Source organism: Rhodamnia argentea, chromosome 2, assembly GCF_020921035.1.
Source record: "Rhodamnia argentea isolate NSW1041297 chromosome 2, ASM2092103v1, whole genome shotgun sequence".
In the NCBI taxonomy this organism is placed as follows: Eukaryota; Viridiplantae; Streptophyta; class Magnoliopsida; order Myrtales; family Myrtaceae; genus Rhodamnia; species Rhodamnia argentea.
Genome location: NC_063151.1, coordinates 28,201,107 through 28,219,988, shown reverse-complemented (window position 1 = coordinate 28,219,988; position 18,882 = coordinate 28,201,107). Strand labels below are relative to the sequence as shown.

At 41.3% G+C, this 18,882-nt stretch overlaps 2 protein-coding genes and 1 non-coding gene across 5 annotated transcripts; 1 reads left to right on the top strand and 2 right to left on the bottom strand.

Moving 5' to 3' along the window:
- Positions 1-1,261: 1,261 nt before the first annotated feature.
- Positions 1,262-1,333, top strand: TRNAQ-CUG. The gene has a single exon. It is a non-coding gene; the product is annotated as a tRNA-Gln (tRNA).
- A 524-nt stretch (positions 1,334-1,857) lies between these two features.
- On the bottom strand, positions 1,858-13,657 carry LOC115754767 (trafficking protein particle complex II-specific subunit 130 homolog). 3 transcript variants are annotated; one of them, XM_030693917.2, is made up of 21 exons: positions 13,357-13,652; positions 12,145-12,371; positions 11,260-11,441; positions 10,633-10,816; positions 10,206-10,296; positions 9,479-9,636; positions 9,170-9,259; positions 8,886-9,047; positions 8,392-8,453; positions 8,180-8,270; positions 7,182-7,345; positions 6,883-7,093; positions 5,977-6,522; positions 5,658-5,870; positions 5,060-5,456; positions 4,835-4,925; positions 4,631-4,715; positions 3,785-3,971; positions 3,203-3,501; positions 2,466-2,556; positions 1,858-2,374 (listed from the first exon to the last, which is right to left on the bottom strand). In XM_030693917.2, the coding sequence occupies exons 1-21, from the start codon at positions 13,418-13,420 to the stop codon at positions 2,199-2,201; spliced, it is 3,771 nt and encodes a 1,256-aa protein (XP_030549777.1). In that variant the 5' UTR covers positions 13,421-13,652; the 3' UTR covers positions 1,858-2,198. The 3 variants fall into 3 exon arrangements, with proteins under 3 accessions (XP_030549777.1, XP_030549782.1, XP_030549781.1); XM_030693921.2 differs by lacking the exons at positions 1,858-2,374; positions 2,466-2,556; positions 3,203-3,501 and adding an exon at positions 3,549-3,669 and having other exon boundaries at positions 13,357-13,657; XM_030693922.2 differs by lacking the exons at positions 11,260-11,441; positions 12,145-12,371; positions 13,357-13,652 and having other exon boundaries at positions 10,583-10,698.
- Positions 13,658-14,116: 459 nt separating this feature from the next.
- On the bottom strand, positions 14,117-14,728 carry LOC115754779. Its single transcript, XM_030693942.2, has one exon. It carries the CDS (start codon positions 14,622-14,624, stop codon positions 14,295-14,297), a length of 330 nt encoding a protein of 109 aa, XP_030549802.1. The 5' UTR covers positions 14,625-14,728; the 3' UTR covers positions 14,117-14,294.
- Positions 14,729-18,882: the final 4,154 nt, after the last annotated feature.

Sequence of the window (18,882 nt, the reverse complement as noted above, 5' to 3'; positions counted from 1 at the left end):
CTAGAATTTCCCTTTTGCTTTGTTCCTAACAAAGTGAGAATTAGGGCACATGTTAGGGTTGGTTAAGCTGACTTAAAAAAAAAATGAGTTGACTCCTTTTGCCCCCTCCGAGAATTAAGGCAGACAGCATCATAATGATGGAATCTTCTCACGCTCAAAAAGTGTAAATTCAAGTTGAGGAACTGTTCCACCGAGTCGGTTCCTTCTTTTGTGGGACTCAAGTTAATGGTATCACTCTCTGGCCTGACTTAACGTAAAGTGATTAATTTATACGACCATGCTCACCACATAACGATCCAACCCACATCCAGCTACTAAAATGGGTGCGGTCTATCCATGTCGGTAGGATCTGGACCGGCTAAATCTGAGTCAAGATGAGAATTTCAAGCTTTGGGACGACCAATTATGGTTGGAATAATTGTGCTGAGCCGCTAGAGATCTAGCACTGCTGAGTTCATGACCCGGGTCCAAGCGAAGTCATGTCGAAATCAGACTTAAGAGCCGCGCCTACGTGTCCACCAACTAATCGGCGTTCTAAAGACACCTGTAGGGATAGCATTGGAATCATCCGCATCTAGGTCGAGTCGGTGGGCTGGACCGCGAGTCACTTTGAGGCATCCATTAATTGGCGTCGCGTTATTGCTGTCAAATGACTAAGCTTTTTTAATTAATTAATATCATAGAGCGATTAGCAAGTTAATGGTATACGGCGTGGCAACGTATCGTTTTTGGAACGTTAGTTTCGTCTGCTGTCTTCCATCATCATTGGCATTTTTTTGTCAATTGAGATAAAGAAATCCCTCCTTAGCTCCACAGCTCCCAATGCATGAATGCCACATGTCGAATGTAGTAAACCGGGTTAAACAATCTGCCGTGCATGTCCGGTTCCTTTCTTCCTCTCACTCCTTTGGTGGGGTGAGTTGCATTTGTCTCCTCGCATCAATTAACGTGACCTAATCAACAATTACGCCGTATTCCCAACGTATGAGTGCCTATATGGTTGGTTGCTTCATGCTGCTGAAGCAACATTTGACTCTTTCCCCTCTCCTTGGGCTTCACTAAATTTGATCACTTAGAACCGCACGATTCGGTTCGTAGTTGTATGTATAACACGTCGGATGGTGCGCAACTACCAGGGCAACAGCCATTTTGTCCTTGCGATTGCCGACGGAATGCCGACCGTCATCAAAATATATGGTGGTGAACATCATGTTCTATCTATCCAATAAAAAAATATTTAAATAACAATAGTCATTGCAAAGGTCCCATGGTCTAGTGGTCAGGACATTGGACTCTGAATCCAGTAACCCGAGTTCAAATCTCGGTGGGACCTTTTCTTCCATCCACATTTTGATCTGTGATTTTCCTTTCCTTTCCTCTTTATTTCCTTTCTTATTTTCGTTTCTTTTGCGAGAATCACTCATGGCAAAGCTTTCAAATTATCTACGTGCTAAAACGACCGGTGAAGTTGAGCGTTAGCTCAATTCTAGAATACGAAGGTTGCAGGAAATGTGCATTGCACCTAAAGAGTAGCGTCTACGGAGAACTTTTTTTTTTTCTTTTGGGTCAATAGGAGGACGAAAGGAATATCAAACTTAAATGGAGATGGAGATTAACTGAGAACTGGTTTTGGAGATTGCTCACCCTCGCGGGATCAACAGTACTCAATTCAGCTTCAAAAGCAATCTTTGGACTGGGGACTCTCGTAGTTTGTCCAAATAGGGCATCGTCTACTGTAATTTATAGTTTTGTTTTTGGGGATAAATCTTACGTGCAACTATGCAATTTATAGTGCCTATGGAAGTTCCATTCTGCACAAGTTAGGACATCTGAAAAGAGGGATCATCCATTCGTATCAGAAGTGTAAGCCCTTTTTTTGCCTCGGTCACTATACTGGAAAAGTGTTGTACAACAAAGAGGACAGCAAAATTCCCGCTGTACATGAACCAGGAAGTACAAGGTGGCTGGGACCTAGAACACCTGAATAACTACCTCACACAACAAACTCAGCTACTGTTTTCGTTCCCTGAACAACAACGAAAGAGAAAGGATTTACAAATCTTGAATCTTGTAAAATTTCTAATACTTGCTTACTCTCTTTACCTCGTCTAACTCTGTTTGAATGAAAAAATCTTACAGGTATCGGAAGTGGCACGACCGAGTTGAGGATTGGACTAACGTTAGAGCAGGTGAGGAAATCATGCTGGGATACAGAATGAGGAGCTGAGGGCCGGAGGCAGTACACAGACCAGGTGAGGACCCGCTGGATTGCAACTGATATTTGCTTTGTCAATGTTTGGCAGCCCTAGTTGTGGGGGATGAACATAACCAGCCACCAGCGGCACGCATAATATGGAGATGATTATTCTGGAACCTGCCATAAAAGATTGGTGGCGCATGATAAGTTACTCTTATCAAAAAATTACTCAATAAATAACAAACACTAAAAGGCGGGACTTCAAAACCTTGATTTGGAGATAGAGAGACATGCCCTCTCTTCCTGCCAGCAATCATCCAATTTACAGAACTTGCATTGACTTCATATAAGACCTCATCCTGTCATACAAAATTTAATTGGATAATGATAGAACAATTTCTATTTAAAGTAACTGTTCGGTGCAACACTCCTACACTGAAACATGATTTTAGACCCAGGTTCTTTGCATGTTTTGTCAGAACAGAACAAAAGAAAGAACTAATACTCTTAATGGTTTTTAGAGGTTCATAAAGTTTAATAAATTTGATGGGGAGGTTGATTAGCATTAAAGCAATAAATTCTCCTTTTGAACTCCCTTCAAGCTTTCAGAAAACCAGTACACCATGCACTAAACAAGGAATTCCAGAGGATGGTGAGAGCCAACCGAGAACGGAACCAGATAGTGGAGTAGAAATTTGAAACTAGTGCACCATTAACTAAGATAATCCATAATATATCTACTTGGCCAGCTATTTTATGTCCACTCATTGTCTTGCTAACCATCTTCTAGGCACTCTTGACATCCTACGAATCCATCATTCCACAGAAGAACAGGTGAGAACGACCGATATAACTAAAGCAAGATCAAATGATAGAAGAATAGGTGAAGCATATGCTCTTTTTACTAGTAACTGAGACTTTAATAAGATGAGTTCAAAATCCTTTCTTTAAATCCTCCAAGTATCTCAGTTTTCTTTCTGAAGATCATCTGTATTGCTGACTTACATTATGGTGTTGCGAGATAACGATTTCCTCAAAATCCTTCAACCTTTCAATTCTCCATTTAATTGCAACAAGTTGTCCAACTCTAAGCCCGCTAGAAGGAAGAGGCAGAAAACCAACAGCCAAACATGGATCAAGCACAGGCCGCTGCAAAGAAAGAGTACTCCTAAAGATCAAATCCCGCCCATCACATCCAAGTCTGTTGGAGTCTTCTGCAACAGGTGGGTGTGCGCCAATAGTGCGATCACCAGAAATTCCATATTTGATATTAAGTATACTCTCTTGCCGTGCTTCCATATGACCTGTAAACCAAAAGAACCATGGAACAGCATGTAAAATCATAAAAATGATTTCTTGAATGACACTCCCCAGAATCAAAACTTAGCTTCAGTTGCGCTAAATCATCCAATAGGAGAGAGGGTGCATTATCTTCATAATTGAACAATCGCCTGTGTGAGAACTTCAGACTTCTATCTTAAATCTCATATCATCATTACTTGACCAGAACAAAAGGTATGGTCATAATAACTATCGAAACTTAAGGCTCTTCACAAGGAAAAATGAAAGAGAAGCTGCATCTTATACCTCCAACTATTTTCTCCGTACATATGCTGAAGAGGATCCCTGCACGAGTGTTTGGAGAGATGAAGAGAGGAAAGAATCCTAAAGTAGGTCTTCCATCATCTTCTCTAGTACGGACAAATCCATCTTGAAGATCCAGCCAAGCATCATAGATAGTCAATGTGGCATTTACTTGCGATTGGAGTATAACCTGGATGTTGCACAGCGAGTAACTACAAATGTAGTCAAAAGAATCTCCTCTTTTATACTGCAGGGTGACTGATGTCATGTGATTTTTAATATTTAAGTTTGTGAACCAACTTCTGTACATTAATCATCCTTTTACAAGGATTCAGGACGAGTTTCAAACAAAACTTTTTTCATGTGTTAGTCCGTCAATCACTTATCACGTATCTGCCTCCTAACCCCTTCATCTTCCCCCTTTCCACTGGCATGGTTTTGTGTGTCAGAGAGAGAGAGAGAGAGAGAGAGACTAATCTTCACATGATTGCCACTACTGTAGCCTAACTGGTGATCAAAGAAGTTCCAAACTTAGGATGCCTGGATATAAACGGATCTCAACTTCAAATTTGATTGACCCCTAATATCAACCAAAAGGTGTTCTGCCAAGCTAGTTGACTGACTCTTCATTCAGAAGTTTGGGTAGCCATTAAGATAGTCTGCCAATCTATAGCATGATTTAGTCAACGCAGCGTGAAAACTAGCCATCCCTCAATCTTCAAATAAAAGAGCCCTTAGCCTTAAGCCAAACCAAAAGTATATCTCTTGAGAGAGATATATAAGTTGCAAGGCATGCTACAAAATGCACAGAATCAATCAATGCTGCTGAAAGTTTGAAACATACAATACCTGCAGAAGCAAGGTACCATCACTGCATTTATCTGCAACGCGTGTGCTGACATGGAAGGGATTGGTGAAGTGCACAGCTATGGTCCTGAGACACAATTTAGAAAGAAGGATACTGCGGTAAGGGTAAGTGGCACAGGATCCAGGGTGGGACGTGATGAATGAAACTACGCGAATTTAGAAAGCCATATTGATGTAGAATAATACCTGTCAAATATCTGGTTGCGAGACACTCCAAATTCAAGTTTTAAAGCTATCGTCCTCATCCCATCTACAATGCTTTGCTTCTGGGGGTTGACTGTCCTCAATCACAATGCAAGAAATGCAAAATCAATTATGCAACTCTGTGCTTCTGGATAAAACAAGGAGGTAACGCATATATAGAGACATTTGCATGGATACTGAACTAAACAAAGATTAGCAATTAGGAACCTGAAGATGATCCTCTAGCAAGCTCGCTACTGATGGCTCGAATTGGAATCCACAGAATAGAAGTCATGCTGCACGCCCATTCTGGGAACTCTATTCGACCATGTTGGAGTAGTAACTGCTCCAAATTCTTATGATAATTATTGGAAGAATCCTTCTCCCAATCACCATCCTCTTTCCTTGTATTAGCAGTATTCTGCAGCTCATGGTTAAAGCTCTCCATCTCAATGGCATATGAGTCCTCGATCTTCAGACCTGGACCAGTGTCAATGTGAAGGACAGCACCTTTCAAAGAGTAGTTGATAGGCTGTACTATTATTCCGACCCATTGCGGCTCGTTTATTAGCAAAGCAGATGAGACAGACGCGGTAAGATCAACCAGAGGTCTTGGATCGGAGACCTAACAAAAAGAGATACTATTTCATCAATTTAAGATTCTAGAAACAAATCAATTCGACCATCCCTAAGACATGTCCTCCTGTGAAAATTTAGTACAACATACACAAGAAATAAACAGAAATATGTGACCAAAGTCCCAATTTTGTCCTGACACAATACCCATGCCTATTTTTGGGAATTCTATTCACTAAAGAATCATTACCTTCAATATTGGTCTTGTTGGTTTTTCATAGCTCATAAAATCGTCACTGTCAGCAGGGCCACCCTTGGAAAAACCATGAGATCTGAATCTCAATATCCCAATCTGTCCAGTGAGAACTCCCAAGACATAGGAACCTGGTTTTTGTGGGGGTAAATTTAGGGTGATAGTGTTCCTACCAGGATTCAGAATGATTGCACTGTAGCTTTTCAATGCCTGAAAGACAAATAAAAGATTGAGATCAATAGCATACTTTGTGAGCCTATTATATCTCCCTCTGAGGACAAGTGATGAAGAAAATCATCTACTTAATTAGACACACCTTAGCTCCTTCATCAGCATTATTTGTAGCCATCAGGGTGAGGTTAAGCGAATCAAGTGTTATATCATCCGGAAAGTCACTCCAAACGGTAACGGATAGAGTGCCTGGATCACCATCACATAATTCCAGTGGAGGGCCAGGATTGCCAGAAAATGTAATGAGTGATGAAACGTCTAGAGGAACAGGATTCTTCATTTCACTATGAGCCAAACGAACCACTTCTGACTGAAAGGCCTGACGTTCTTTGGTCAAGAATAAGCCTTTTTCCAATGAAAGCAATCTCACACAAGAAGATAGGTAGCCAGCTTGGTCATCCAGTATCTTCTGACACTCGGCCAGGTCGGGCAGAACTTCAGCCAATAAATCATGCCATCCTTCACCAGCATAAAGAGCGCAAACCTTCTCATAAGACTTTGCAGCTAGGTCAAAATTTCCATGCCTAAAGCAGACCGCAGCTATTTCACCATCAAGGACAACTCCATGCCTTTTCCACCAAGAACGATGGTAATTGTCAGCAGCACCTTTGGTTAGCTCCAGATATTTCTCCTATCATGATCAAGTTTTAAGAATGAGAAATTAAAAAGAGTTCCTTTCCTCTTTTAGAATCGCTCCCTCCCTCCCACTCCCCCCCTCTCTCTCCTCCTCTCCCTCTCCCCTCCTTAAGGCCTTAAGGCTGTGTCCAGAAAAGGAAGAGTTTCCCATTAAAAATTACCAACACAGAAAGCAATCTCTTTAAGTTTTGCAAAACTAAAATTCATAAACAGAAAAACACGATGCCAGAAAATACTCATAATGAAAACAGCAAGCAAGCGAAGGAAAGATAAAATGACATAAAGCTACTAGTAAATGCTAAGGCAAGATTGTGCTTAGCAATGCAGGAGTCCAAGTACATGCCGGTGGTTATACCTCGAAATCCTCCAAAGATGAGAAAGATTTCCAAAGATCTGGACTCGATATGGTATTGCGAAGAGCATGTTCTGCAGCAACATAAATCTCAGCAAGCCTCATAGGCCTACCGATTGAGCTATCAAATCCTGGAGACGAATTTGTTCGTGACATAATCGCTGCGGGAGCTTTATTTGATGGGGAAGTTTTTAAAGATATATCGGAACCCAACCTGTTGACAAATTGGAATGATGAGAAAGCCACGCAAAACAGAACAAAACAGTGCCGCATAGTTGGTAAATAACCACAAACTTCATTACCCATCAGCAAAACCCGGTCGACCACCAAAAATCTCTGACACGTTTCCAGCAGACAGAGAAGCTCTTCGACGGTTAGCCTCACGCAGCAATACTGAAGGTTCAAGAGGCAACTGCTTCCTGTGAATACCAAAGAGCTTGACTCTAGGACTAGCTTGTAGAATGATCTACAGGAAATCAAACATGACCATCACTTTCATACATTGAAGTGGACTCAGAATGCCAATTGGAGCAACTGAGAAGATGCGTCATAAATGAGCACTGTGAAAAGTCACAGAGGCTTATCAAGCAGTATATCTAAATGTTTCTCCTACTTTATAATATTGCATGTTCTACTACAAAGACATTCCTCTAAAACAGAAAAGAAATCCATAATACTCAGCAGCAAGTTGAAGAGAGAATTTTCTTAGATGTATTTATTTTTCTGGAAACAACATTGTGATATATCCTGGACATGGAGCCTCCTGCAATAGTAGATATGAAAGAATAAAGCATGCTATAAGGGTTGATAACACATTCAGATTACTCAATCAACCCAGTAACACACATTCAAAGCTCTTGTATGCCTTGAAAGAGCCTATTGATTTCAAAACAAAAATGAAGAATGAACAATCGAAAGCAAACAAAGTTCCGCAAAATCTGCCTCCTGATGCTAATCGGTTGATTTTGAGAACACCCTGCAATTTATAAAGCATCACGGCGAATCTACCACATGTTTCCTAGTCATTAATATATATCTTGACTAGGTGTGAAAAATGGCACACCAGTCTCATCATACCATGAGTAACCACCTGGTTTTTTTTTTGGGTAAATAACCACCCGGTTTGTTGATATGTATGAGTGGCTACAATTGTATATCGCTCTCAAAACAAAATCATTAGACAAATAATCATCTTAAAGTGCCATATTTGCATCCACGAGATTACCAATTTGGCTAAAACAAATTGACATATGTGTCTACTGCATGTTTTACTAGCTCATAAACCAGGTCATGGACTTGCCTTTTCTTTCATGAGCACCTCAGATGAAGCATCTGGTGGAATAGATGGCCAAATTGCAGGTTTGGGCCAAGGTAGCATACTGAGCGAGGCACTGCATAAAATAGGGATGAGATCAAATTTACAACAGCTAAATGGATAATTATGCTCCATATGAGGGCAGTAATGAAGCTGATTTATATGATTATACTTGTCCTGGGAACTCAAGCCCCTACCTGTTGACAGGACTTCTTTCCATATTCATCCCATATCCAATCAAATATGCCAGCCTCATAAACTGCCATCAATCATGCTATTCAGCATATAATCTCATTGGCAAAAGTTAACTTGAGTGAGAGAAAAGAAGGATGCAATGTTTGTAACATATGTCCCAGAAGAGACTAAAAGAATTGAAACGAATCTCTACACAAGGACCTCATTGTCCAGCATATTAAGCATAAGTCTCTGGTTTCGGCCTAAAAAGGAGTGAGCAATCTCTAAAATACCCAATTTCCCCAACTCTCCTTTTATTCCCCGCAGCAAAACAAATCAATTGCTTTAGTCAAACATTCATGGTCCCCAAAATTCTTAACAAGTACTATAAACTATTAGCTGGTGTCAATGATGGTAAGATCTAATGCCAACACTTATACACTAAATGATTTCCAACTTGTTAAACGTATCAATCGGCATTTACATTTATAAGAAAGAACACATATAAAAGTCTCACCTTAATCCTACATAGAGAATATAGATCACCCTCAAGACGGTAGAACTCCTTTTCTACATCGGAAGAGACATGTCCATCTTTGTAATGAGAGGAAGTTGCTCTGATTAAAGCCAAGCATGCAGTCACTACCCACACTTCACGCATACAAAATGGTAGTATGCTCTGCCAAGAGTTCCCAAAGACCAGGAAGTAAGGAAGAAGGAAACACAGAGCAAATGCTCTACAATTCAAAATGCAAACCAACTAAAAAATAGAGGCAAGAAACATTAAGTAAATATATTTACTTCATATACTGCCAGTGTCTTTGAGAAGCTTATTATAAATGAATAACCCCTCGACGCAACCTCATATGGCCTACCGAGTTTGAATAAAAGCTGCAGTGACAGATATGTCAGTTAGAAACATCAACATCAACATCACCTTTATCCAAACTAGTTGGGGTCAGAAACAGCAATACCGAAAAATAAATAAATAAATCCTTCAAAGTAGCAGCAAACATCTTATGACCAAAAAAGAAAAGCTTTCAGCAGATAAGAAGTCCATTCTGTTAAGCATCAGAAGAAGAGGGATCAAATTAGTAAAGAATCGCACACCTTTGATTGACAGGAAAAGAGATATTGTCTAAACTCAAATTCCCTAAATGAGTCATCTTGAACAATCTGTGTGAGCGGCTTATTTCCGGGATTGAGGAGTGCTGCTTGATCGTCACCCTTATCTAGTCCTCCAAAGTCCCTCTTTGCAGTCATGTTGGCTGCATTTACATTAATAGCTATAAGACTCATCATAGCGCAGAGGTAAGCAAGGATCTTCGAAAGAACCAACATAAGTAAGCTCCCACCCTCTTTTTGCAGACATGACTTGAATCAATGTTGACTATTTTTACGACCCTCACAATGGATATCCATCCTCACAATGGCTGATGTCCATGCACCAAAAGATAAAACATTGCCTTCTATGAAAACTATATAAAGATTGTATATTGATGCCAACTGCCATCCATATACTAAGCCAAAAATCTAATATTCAAGGCAGTTTGTCAAATTGTATTCATGCTGTCCTTCTCATTAGACAAATTATGATAGAGAGCCAAATTTTCCAGAAATGTGTCACAAGTTACAGGTAGACATAAAAATAAAAAAAGAGTAAGAAATAGACGAGTCAGGTCCCCATAGCAATCCATCAGAATAACAAGATGCCTCCATTATATCAAAATTCAGTAAAACAAAGACATGTTTCTCCTCAGTGAATGGATAGCATGAAAAATAGGGGCCTTATTGACCAAGCATAGAAGTATCAACAAGGCATTCATGGAATAAGCACCTGTTTCCAAGTAGCAGAGTTCTAGTTCATCATACTCGCGTAACGCGTCTTCATGAAGTTGAGCCATTTCAAACATAAAAGCCAAGCTCTCCTGTTGAGCATTCAAAAAATTAAAACAAGAAAGGAAACAGCAAGAATAGGTTGCAGAGAAAGTTTGAATTGATTCGGAATAACAGGCACAAGAAGACAAGAAATTTCTAAGTAATGTGCCTCATAATTGCATTAAGTACTATGCGTCTCATAATTGCATTCAGATGAATGGATAAGACTAATAGGCCTAAGACCTACGATAGAATGACCGTGCAAATGCGTAAAATCGATACGTGTGAGACAATAGTTATGCAGGTAGCAGGAAAAATCAAAACAAGGTAACTCACTTAAGTTAAAGTTACACTTCATTTGATAACAACTTTGAGAAGGGAAAGACCTTCAATATGAAAAAATTACAGAAGTTCCAAATCGGCATGAATCGTTGTTCACTGAGCTTCCGTATCTCATCCTCGTAAAAATGAACACGCTTATCCAGGGTATTCCTGATGGACTCTACAATTTTCGATTCCAAATCTTCCCAGAAATTTGCTTCAGGACCGTGTATGTCATATTTGCAGCACCTGAGACAAGGACGTGTTCAATTCTCAGAGCATGGTAAACGCCAATGGTGACTTTGGAACTGAGTAAAAAAGACGAGAAGAATAGCAAAGAAACTCGCAACTGGTCACGAGAAAAATTACTCCTTGGACTCAGAGAGAGAGAGAGACAATCATAGCCTCAAGAGATAATAAGTGCTCAAGTGACAATGACATAGTCACACACCAGGGACACCTCCAGGCCACATTCATTCATAATTGCAATAAAGTTTAGTGATTAAGTTAAAAAACTTCCAGGTGACGTAGGTACACTTATGGACCTTCTCAAATGAGTTCCAAGAGCTAGAAATAAATAACAAGCTCTAATAAGAAGCATAAGTAAACAGAGGGATACTGCTTAATCACGTTCTTTCTTGCTGCTCTGGTTTAAGTAGAAACCAACAGGAACTACAGGACATAATTAATACCTTTCTCTTTTCTTGGAGCTGAAATCAACTTCAAGCCTGGCATATACCTTTTTGGCCAATTTAGTGGCCTGATCGTTAGTTGGATGAGCTCTGGACACAAACACAATAAACCATTCTCTCTCATCATTCTGTACAATTAGTTTCAGTCGTGGTTTCAGGATGGTTTTGAACTCGTCAAGATCCTGCAGAAGTGTAATTTGATATCAAGGCGTGTTCCACCAGCAAAATTGAAAACATGAAGAAAGCCGGCATTAATCCTGAATGGTCACTATGATGCTTTCCAAATCCGGTCCAAAGCACTATCAGATTTTTCAGATTTGGAGAGTACCATCAATCATCTTTGTGCAATTATATATATAATATGTCGATATCTGTATGAAAGAACACCAGAGGAAGAGACCAACCTATGTATATGGGAAGTCAACAAACAAAATTGCTGGAAAGTGTTGAATTACGAGAAAAGCTTCCATAAATAGCACAAGGACAGAAGCTTTGACTGACAACGCAAATTCAATGCAAAAGTAACTCAAGCTCGCTTTCAAAGTTCCTAAAAGGTGGCCTTTCATGCAATCAACCAAACAGCGACTTCATTCATCAGTCTATACGCTCAATTACATGTACATATAGATGCAGTAAGTACCACTGATAATGTAAATTCCAATAAATCAGAAAGTAACAATCACCGTGATAAAGCAGGCCCTACATACATTATTTACTTCGTTCAAAATAACCCAATATCAATTGAATGATTTACACCTTCTCGTAGCTTCAAACCAGTAATGGACAATTACATATTTCGTCATCATGGAATATCAAGAAAGCTTGCAAACCTTAAAAGGCAAAGATAAATGGCTCAAAAGGATGAGGCAAGGAATGAAGAGCCACCTCACAGGTCACAAGAATCATGGTAGCATATGGCTCCCGAAACCAAAACAAAGATTGTTCCTGCGGAAAGCGGCTGCGAAGTCTAGCATCAGTCGTCAGGATGAATTCAGCAGGCAAGTTCACAAACACTGGATTACGGGCCTTGTTATTCAAACTAGCTCTTTTGAAAGGCAATCTCTCCTCAAATCCATTCTTGATAGTTGGCCACAAGTCACTCACATCTTCAACTGGAAGTCAGTTCAGAGTAATTTAGATCAGAAGACACATAAAAGAAAGGTCACCCCTAATGAGTACAAAAGTTAATGCAAAAACAGTCGGAGAACGGATGAGAATACTCATGACACGAAAATTGAAACATAAAAGCGGACGAAAAATAATTGATGACGCTGAGCAAACTAGCTGACGTATTGATGAAGCTCATAAGATTAAATAAGCTAACTTATCATGCATATAAGCTCAAAGCTATACTCAGAAGCAGAATTTTAATAAATTCATCAAGGACTGCATGAACAGTCTGAACTAAAGTCTGGACCACCCCAGCAATATTTGTCCCTAAATTCTGCAAGTTTCAAAAAGAAAAAGGTGATCCTTGATTGTGCTCATGTTTCTCTCCGAGAAAAAAAAATGAGGGACTTGTAGATAATGCAATCATTTTACTTGTTTCGTATATGACCCAGCTCTTACAGAAAGCACATTTTAGATGAGGTGAATCTTCTACACGTTAAAAGTCCAGCAAAAGAAGTTCCGCTGCCATGACTGTGAGAAATTAAATGACTTTGCGAATCAAATAACAAGAGAGTGAACTACGAAATGGCAACACTTCGAGGACATTCACATAGTATCATCTGTCAGTTCAGTTCTAAAGTACAAGGTGCCATTAGAACAATGACGCACAGCGCAGAGCTAGCAAATCAAGCAATTCCAAATAGAATGAAGCTGAAAATCACCAGCGTAAGTAAACTATTAGGTAAGGGTACACCACACACGGGGCGAACTCAGACAATTTGATCTCACGCGATCTTAAGCAAACGGTTTTAGATATCGCGATCGAGCGTCTTCATTTCCAAAACCAATTCGAATCCAACAGTAAACAGCACCGGAATCAACAACAGTCCTCAGCAAATGCATCTGAACTCGCAATCGAACTTGAAGCAGAAAAAGATCGTAGGCAACGACACGCGAACCACTCCAAAAGCGAGGAGTAAAACTCACCGGCAATCACGAGGTGATCGCAGGAGCTCTTGATCGTCTGAAACTGAGCTAAGTAGTTCGCCATGCTCGATCTGCAACGACCATGGGCCGATCACTACGGACACGGGCGTTTACATGTATGCATACGCCCGCGAACGGCGCGGAAGATGGGGTGACGGAGCGGGAGTGAAGGAGTGATTCAGTGGAAACCTGTGAGATCGCTTCGCTTTGCTCGAGTGTCTCTCTGCACCGTTCTCCCAACTTCGGGTTGCTGGGGGATCCACCCTCCGCTCGGATCCAGTGCTTCGCGACGTACAAGATTCGGTGACCCGCGGGCCATTTCCAGGTCATACGGGGCAGGAGATGGTTGGCTAGGTCCCGGCGGCCCCTGTGCTATGATGTTTGGTTTTGAGGACATCTCTATCCTGGGCCAGGATTGGTGCGTGATTGCAGTGATGAGAGGCGATCGGCTTCAGGGTGGGCCGATTCCCGGTTGGATCCAAATGACCTTGCGTCATTTCGAATTTTTCAAATCTTATGCTCTTGAGTACTTTGGCAAGCTCCGTTAATTGGGTAATAAGAATAGTAATTACAGTCTTTAATTTTATCATAATAAGAAATATATATACATATATATAAATATATATCGATCTAGTCTGGATGAATCAATAATGCCCACAAGCTATGTTGCCCGCCTTGGATTGCTGGTGCTAGTTTCTCCTAAAGACCAATTCCGAAGGCAGCCATCCCATCCAAGACAAAAACATTAAAAAGAACACGATTAAGGCCATGCTACAATATCCTTAAAGATCAAAATTGATGCGATTTACATGGAACTCGTCCCTTGGGCGATGGAGAAATCACTTCACAAATGTCATGTACCTAAACCCCACTTTACACTCACTGCACCCCGGACCTTGATCCCCCTCAGAACATGCGAAAACAACGAAACAAGCACTTTAAGCCGTCGACATAGTGGAGAGCCTGCTAGGCGTCGGCCTGAAACTCCACCTCCGGAGGCTGAACCGGCGAGCCGGCGGCGCCAAGGCCCTCCTCAGAACCTCTTTGCTCGCCTGGTTCCTCTTCACCGCCTTCTCGTCGGGCACGACGTACCCGTGGCGGCCGCACTGGACAGACCCAGGATTCCTCGAGCACGTGCAGGCGGGCCGACGCTGCGGGCACGCAGCCGGTGGGGAGCACCTACGGCTTCCCCGAGTATCTCCGGCGAACGAGACGGATCTCTGCGGGAGACGCGGCCTCTGCGACGGCTTCTCGAGCAGAACTTGCATGGCCTTTTCGCGAAAAGCTGTTTTTTGGGGGGAGGACGACGATTCGCGTTCTCCAAGTGGGGGAAAAAAGAGATGTGCCTGCGCTTGTGAGGGAATGGAGATTTTAGCTTTTATTCAAGTGGGTTTTGATATTTGGGATGCTGAGGAGATCGTTCATGCATTTCAATGGCAGTAGAGAATTGACTGGTTCATGACTTGGGGAGGACTACTTGGACCACGCGTGAGATTTGACCAGGGCAATAAGAATAGCCGAGTCAAAACCCCACGATTCGAGCTTACGCGGCGAGTGCCTTCCCAGCAACATTCGTGGAAAATTAGAACGAGCTTTGGACCATCTGGAAGAACCCTCTCCGACAAATAAATTAACACGGGAACACACCCAATAGACTGAAAAATCAAATGGCGTCTCGCCCAACATCAAGCGATGGTTATACAACACCGAAGACACGGTTTCTGTTTAACCCGCCAAGTTTCGGAACGGATCGTGGCCCAATGATCCTCATTGAAATTCGGCGATCCTGTGGACCTCTTGATCTCAGCTCACATCCGTATGAGTAGAATTGAGATAAAATTTGACAAAGTAACGTCGATGTGTTGTATCTTTCTTTATATCATACTTTAGAATTATGTCTGCGCCATTTGAATTTAGTTAGATGGCCTGGCATTCCTTATTTGACCCGATGACAAATTAAAATAGTATTCTCAATTTGGAACTACGGAAATTGCCCACTCTAGATCTTGGGCCTTTCTACGCCAGTTTGGAAGTGCTAAATTGAACTTGGAGTTCTGGTGAGCCCAGTGATCCAAAGTGGGAATTGGAACTTGGTCAAGTCAATGTTGATCTTTGGTTTATTGATTTGTTAGTTTTCTTTTTCTTTTCTTTTTTTCCCCTCTTCCTCCAATGGTCACTGGGCTCCTCAATGTCTGGCAACCGGCCACAGGCGAGGGCTGACGAGGCTTGCCCTAGCCAAGTCTAGCAAGGCTTATCCTCGCCAAGATCTGAGAGCAAGTCGGTTCTCGCTAGATTCCAACGAGTGTTTTTTTTTTTTTTGGGTTAGAATCCTGGTGAGTTCATTAGGAGAAATTTTAACAATCTACTCGATCGATAAATTTGGCTTAGGAATATTAGAGCAATTGATAGGAATGAATCAGATGATCATGCACGTTAGCAAATGATACTAGAGTAGGAATTTGGAAATAGCTAACATCGTGGCAATTCGAAGTTATTAAACTACCTTCTCATCTACAAAATTATTCAATCTCTGTCTGCGCATAATTAATGTGACATCATAAAACATCTTTAAAAAATTGACATTAAATCATAGAAAAATTTGCATTCGCTTCTCATCATCACCCCTTTTGGCGGCGATAGCCATTAATGACGACCGTGGCCGGCTTGCTGACCGTCAAGTGTCTACTTCACAATCTGATGTTTGATATACCTTCTGGCTAAGAGATGGTCCACTCAATCCTAAAATTCTAGGTTTACCATTGTTAGCAGCATGTTGAACATTAACCAAGTATAAAGGAGATAAGTTGTTTTTATCGAGAGTCCAAAATATTGTTCAAAAGTTGTGCGTCCATGCATAGAGAAGAAGCTAAACATCCACATAGGCATGAAAATAGAATAATAACTCAGACTTGGAAGAAATCGATATGCATTGGATAGGTATAAGAAGGTTATCATAACATGCAATGGGGAGAGAGAGAGAGAGGGATTATGGGACAGGATACAGTTTGTTTCTACACATGCAGCGGTAGGAAATAGGGCAAGACTCGGCTTCAATGGGACGTGCCCGGGCACAAGTGGAGCCTAGTGTTACCAATTTACAAGGCGTGCATGAGCCACATGCGTGCGAGCAATCCGGCAATCTCGACCCGGCGATTCGAACCGTGCGCACCGCCCTCTTCGCATAGCTCGTCTTCTCCTCACTTTCTATCAACAAATTCTGTTCGTGATCATCAGCTTGTTCGTGTGCAAGAACATCTGTCAAAAAACCGCGAAACCCTGTTATTGTCTTCTTCAAGAATATGATTACCGAGATTAAATTACAATGGATGGTCACGTGGCTGATTAGTAGTCAGTTGCTGTTGAAACAAACACAGAAATCTCTTCTATCATTAGCCGTTACTCTCGACCCGTAACTTGCTTGTTTCACTTGGTGATTGATGCTTCGCATGAACCTTAGCTCTCGCAAGAAGTCAGTTAAAAGGGTTTGTTGCGACTACCTTAGTTTGATAGCCATGCGCATCGACATAGCATATGATGTGAAGCACATTTTTTACCTGTCTGATATCTGTGAACTCAGTACTACTAACCTACCTTGAAGACAATAAGAATGACGGGAGACTAAAACAATAAAGCCAGGCCATGGGCAGAGTATCGAGAGAGCAGGTCCATGGATGTACTTAGAAAGTTTTTAAGTAAAAGGAAAAGGAGAACATATGTTATCAAAGTTACGACGATGAACGTGTCGGGGACGCGTACACGGCGGAGCGCGATCAGTTTGCCCGGTGGACGAGTTGACCCAAAGAAGAAGGGCTAAGAAAGCCGCGACGGTGCAGACAGAGACATCCATGGCTGATGGCGTTGTGCGTGTGTGCCGAGTGAGAAGCTCAGTGCATGCGGGCGTGTATATATACATATATATTAGAGAGAGAGAGAGAGAGAGAGAGAGAGAGAGAGAGAGAGAGGGAGATGGAGGTATTGAAGGGCATCACAGGCGAGGCGACACGGGCAGCGAGGGGAGGGTCACAAGAAAGGAGTTGAGGAGGTCAAATAATTCTTAAGTTGCTGCTCTGCTCAGCTCACATGCTTTCCTATACCGCAGTCAATTGCTTTTGCGCTTGTCCCTAATGAAACCGGCGTCCTTCGGAATTACGTGTGATCTCCGAGTCCGAACCAGTGGGGGAGAGCAGACGGAGACGGCGACACGGGCAAAGCGTCTGAACTCTGAACCAAAGAATAAATGTGACATGCCCTCATCTGAATCCCCCTCGAGCCCGCCCAGCTCACTCCTTTTGGGCCAATTTGTTGAGCCCGACTGATGAGAGCCCGTGTAGAACTAATTGGCTTCTGGGCCCAAAACCTTATATACCCTTGGCATCTTCTGATATTTCAGTTCGATTAAAAAGTTTTTAGCTTTTTGTTTTATTAATTTGGCCTTTGTAAATAAATCAAGTTTTACCTTCCCAATTGAATGTCTAAGGAGTGATACATAGTGATTATTCTTATTTCAATTATGGCCCCCATAAATTAATAAAGCTTCGTGAACAACTCTAAAATCATGAACATGTCGTTACCGTGAGAAAACATAACTTGTCCGTAGTTGAAGCTCCATTTATTTTGGCGAAAAATGATTTGATTTAGAGAATATCTTTCTAAAAACGATCGCTTTAATTAGATGATGAGAAATATTTGTCATCATCAACAATAATTTATATATAAAAAATTTTCCTGGACAATAAAAATATTTTCCCTACATTCGTTTCTGTAAGCGATACAAGATTTCATTTTGAGGAAAATATTTTTTTTTTCGAATCACATATTTTTTGCGAAATACACGGCGCCTAAACCTCTATTGTATTTTTTGAAGCGCGAGAAAAAGCTGACGAAGGAGGTGAGAAATGCTCGTGTAATTCTGAAGAGAGAAAATTTGGGCTCCCAGTTGACCGGTGATTCACAAGGCCGATGGAGCCGCAAGCAAAGTTACGCTTCGCTCTATCCTTCACCCACGCGTGCTGAAGCGGCACCGTATCATTGGACCATCAGGAAGTGGCTTGCCTCGCTGCGCACAGGCTGCGCGGAAGGGCCAACTAGGATATCCCGTTCGTCTCCCGCACACTGACCACGAGGTTCAGATCAGCATGTTCGGTTGGGAAAAAGTGTAAAAAAAAAATAAAAAATTCATAAACTTATTGCATTAGTGCTAATTCAATTTCAAATCTCTTTTTTTTATGCCAATTCAATCATAAACTTTTTAGTTTTTACATTTGTGCCAATCAGCCTAAACCTTTTATTGGTGCCAATTGAGTCCTAAACATTTTGGGTTGATGTCAATTCAGTCCTAAGACATTTTGCATTTGTACAAATTGAGTCAATTTTGGTTGAAAATCGATAGTGTGGACTTCGGTTGTCCTAAATGGAACTCCCGGCGCTGACCTTAATATTTTTAATATTATTTTAATATTTTTAAACATTTTATATAATTTTAAAAAAATTATGTAAAAAAATGTTCATGTTAGTGTCGGCTAAGCA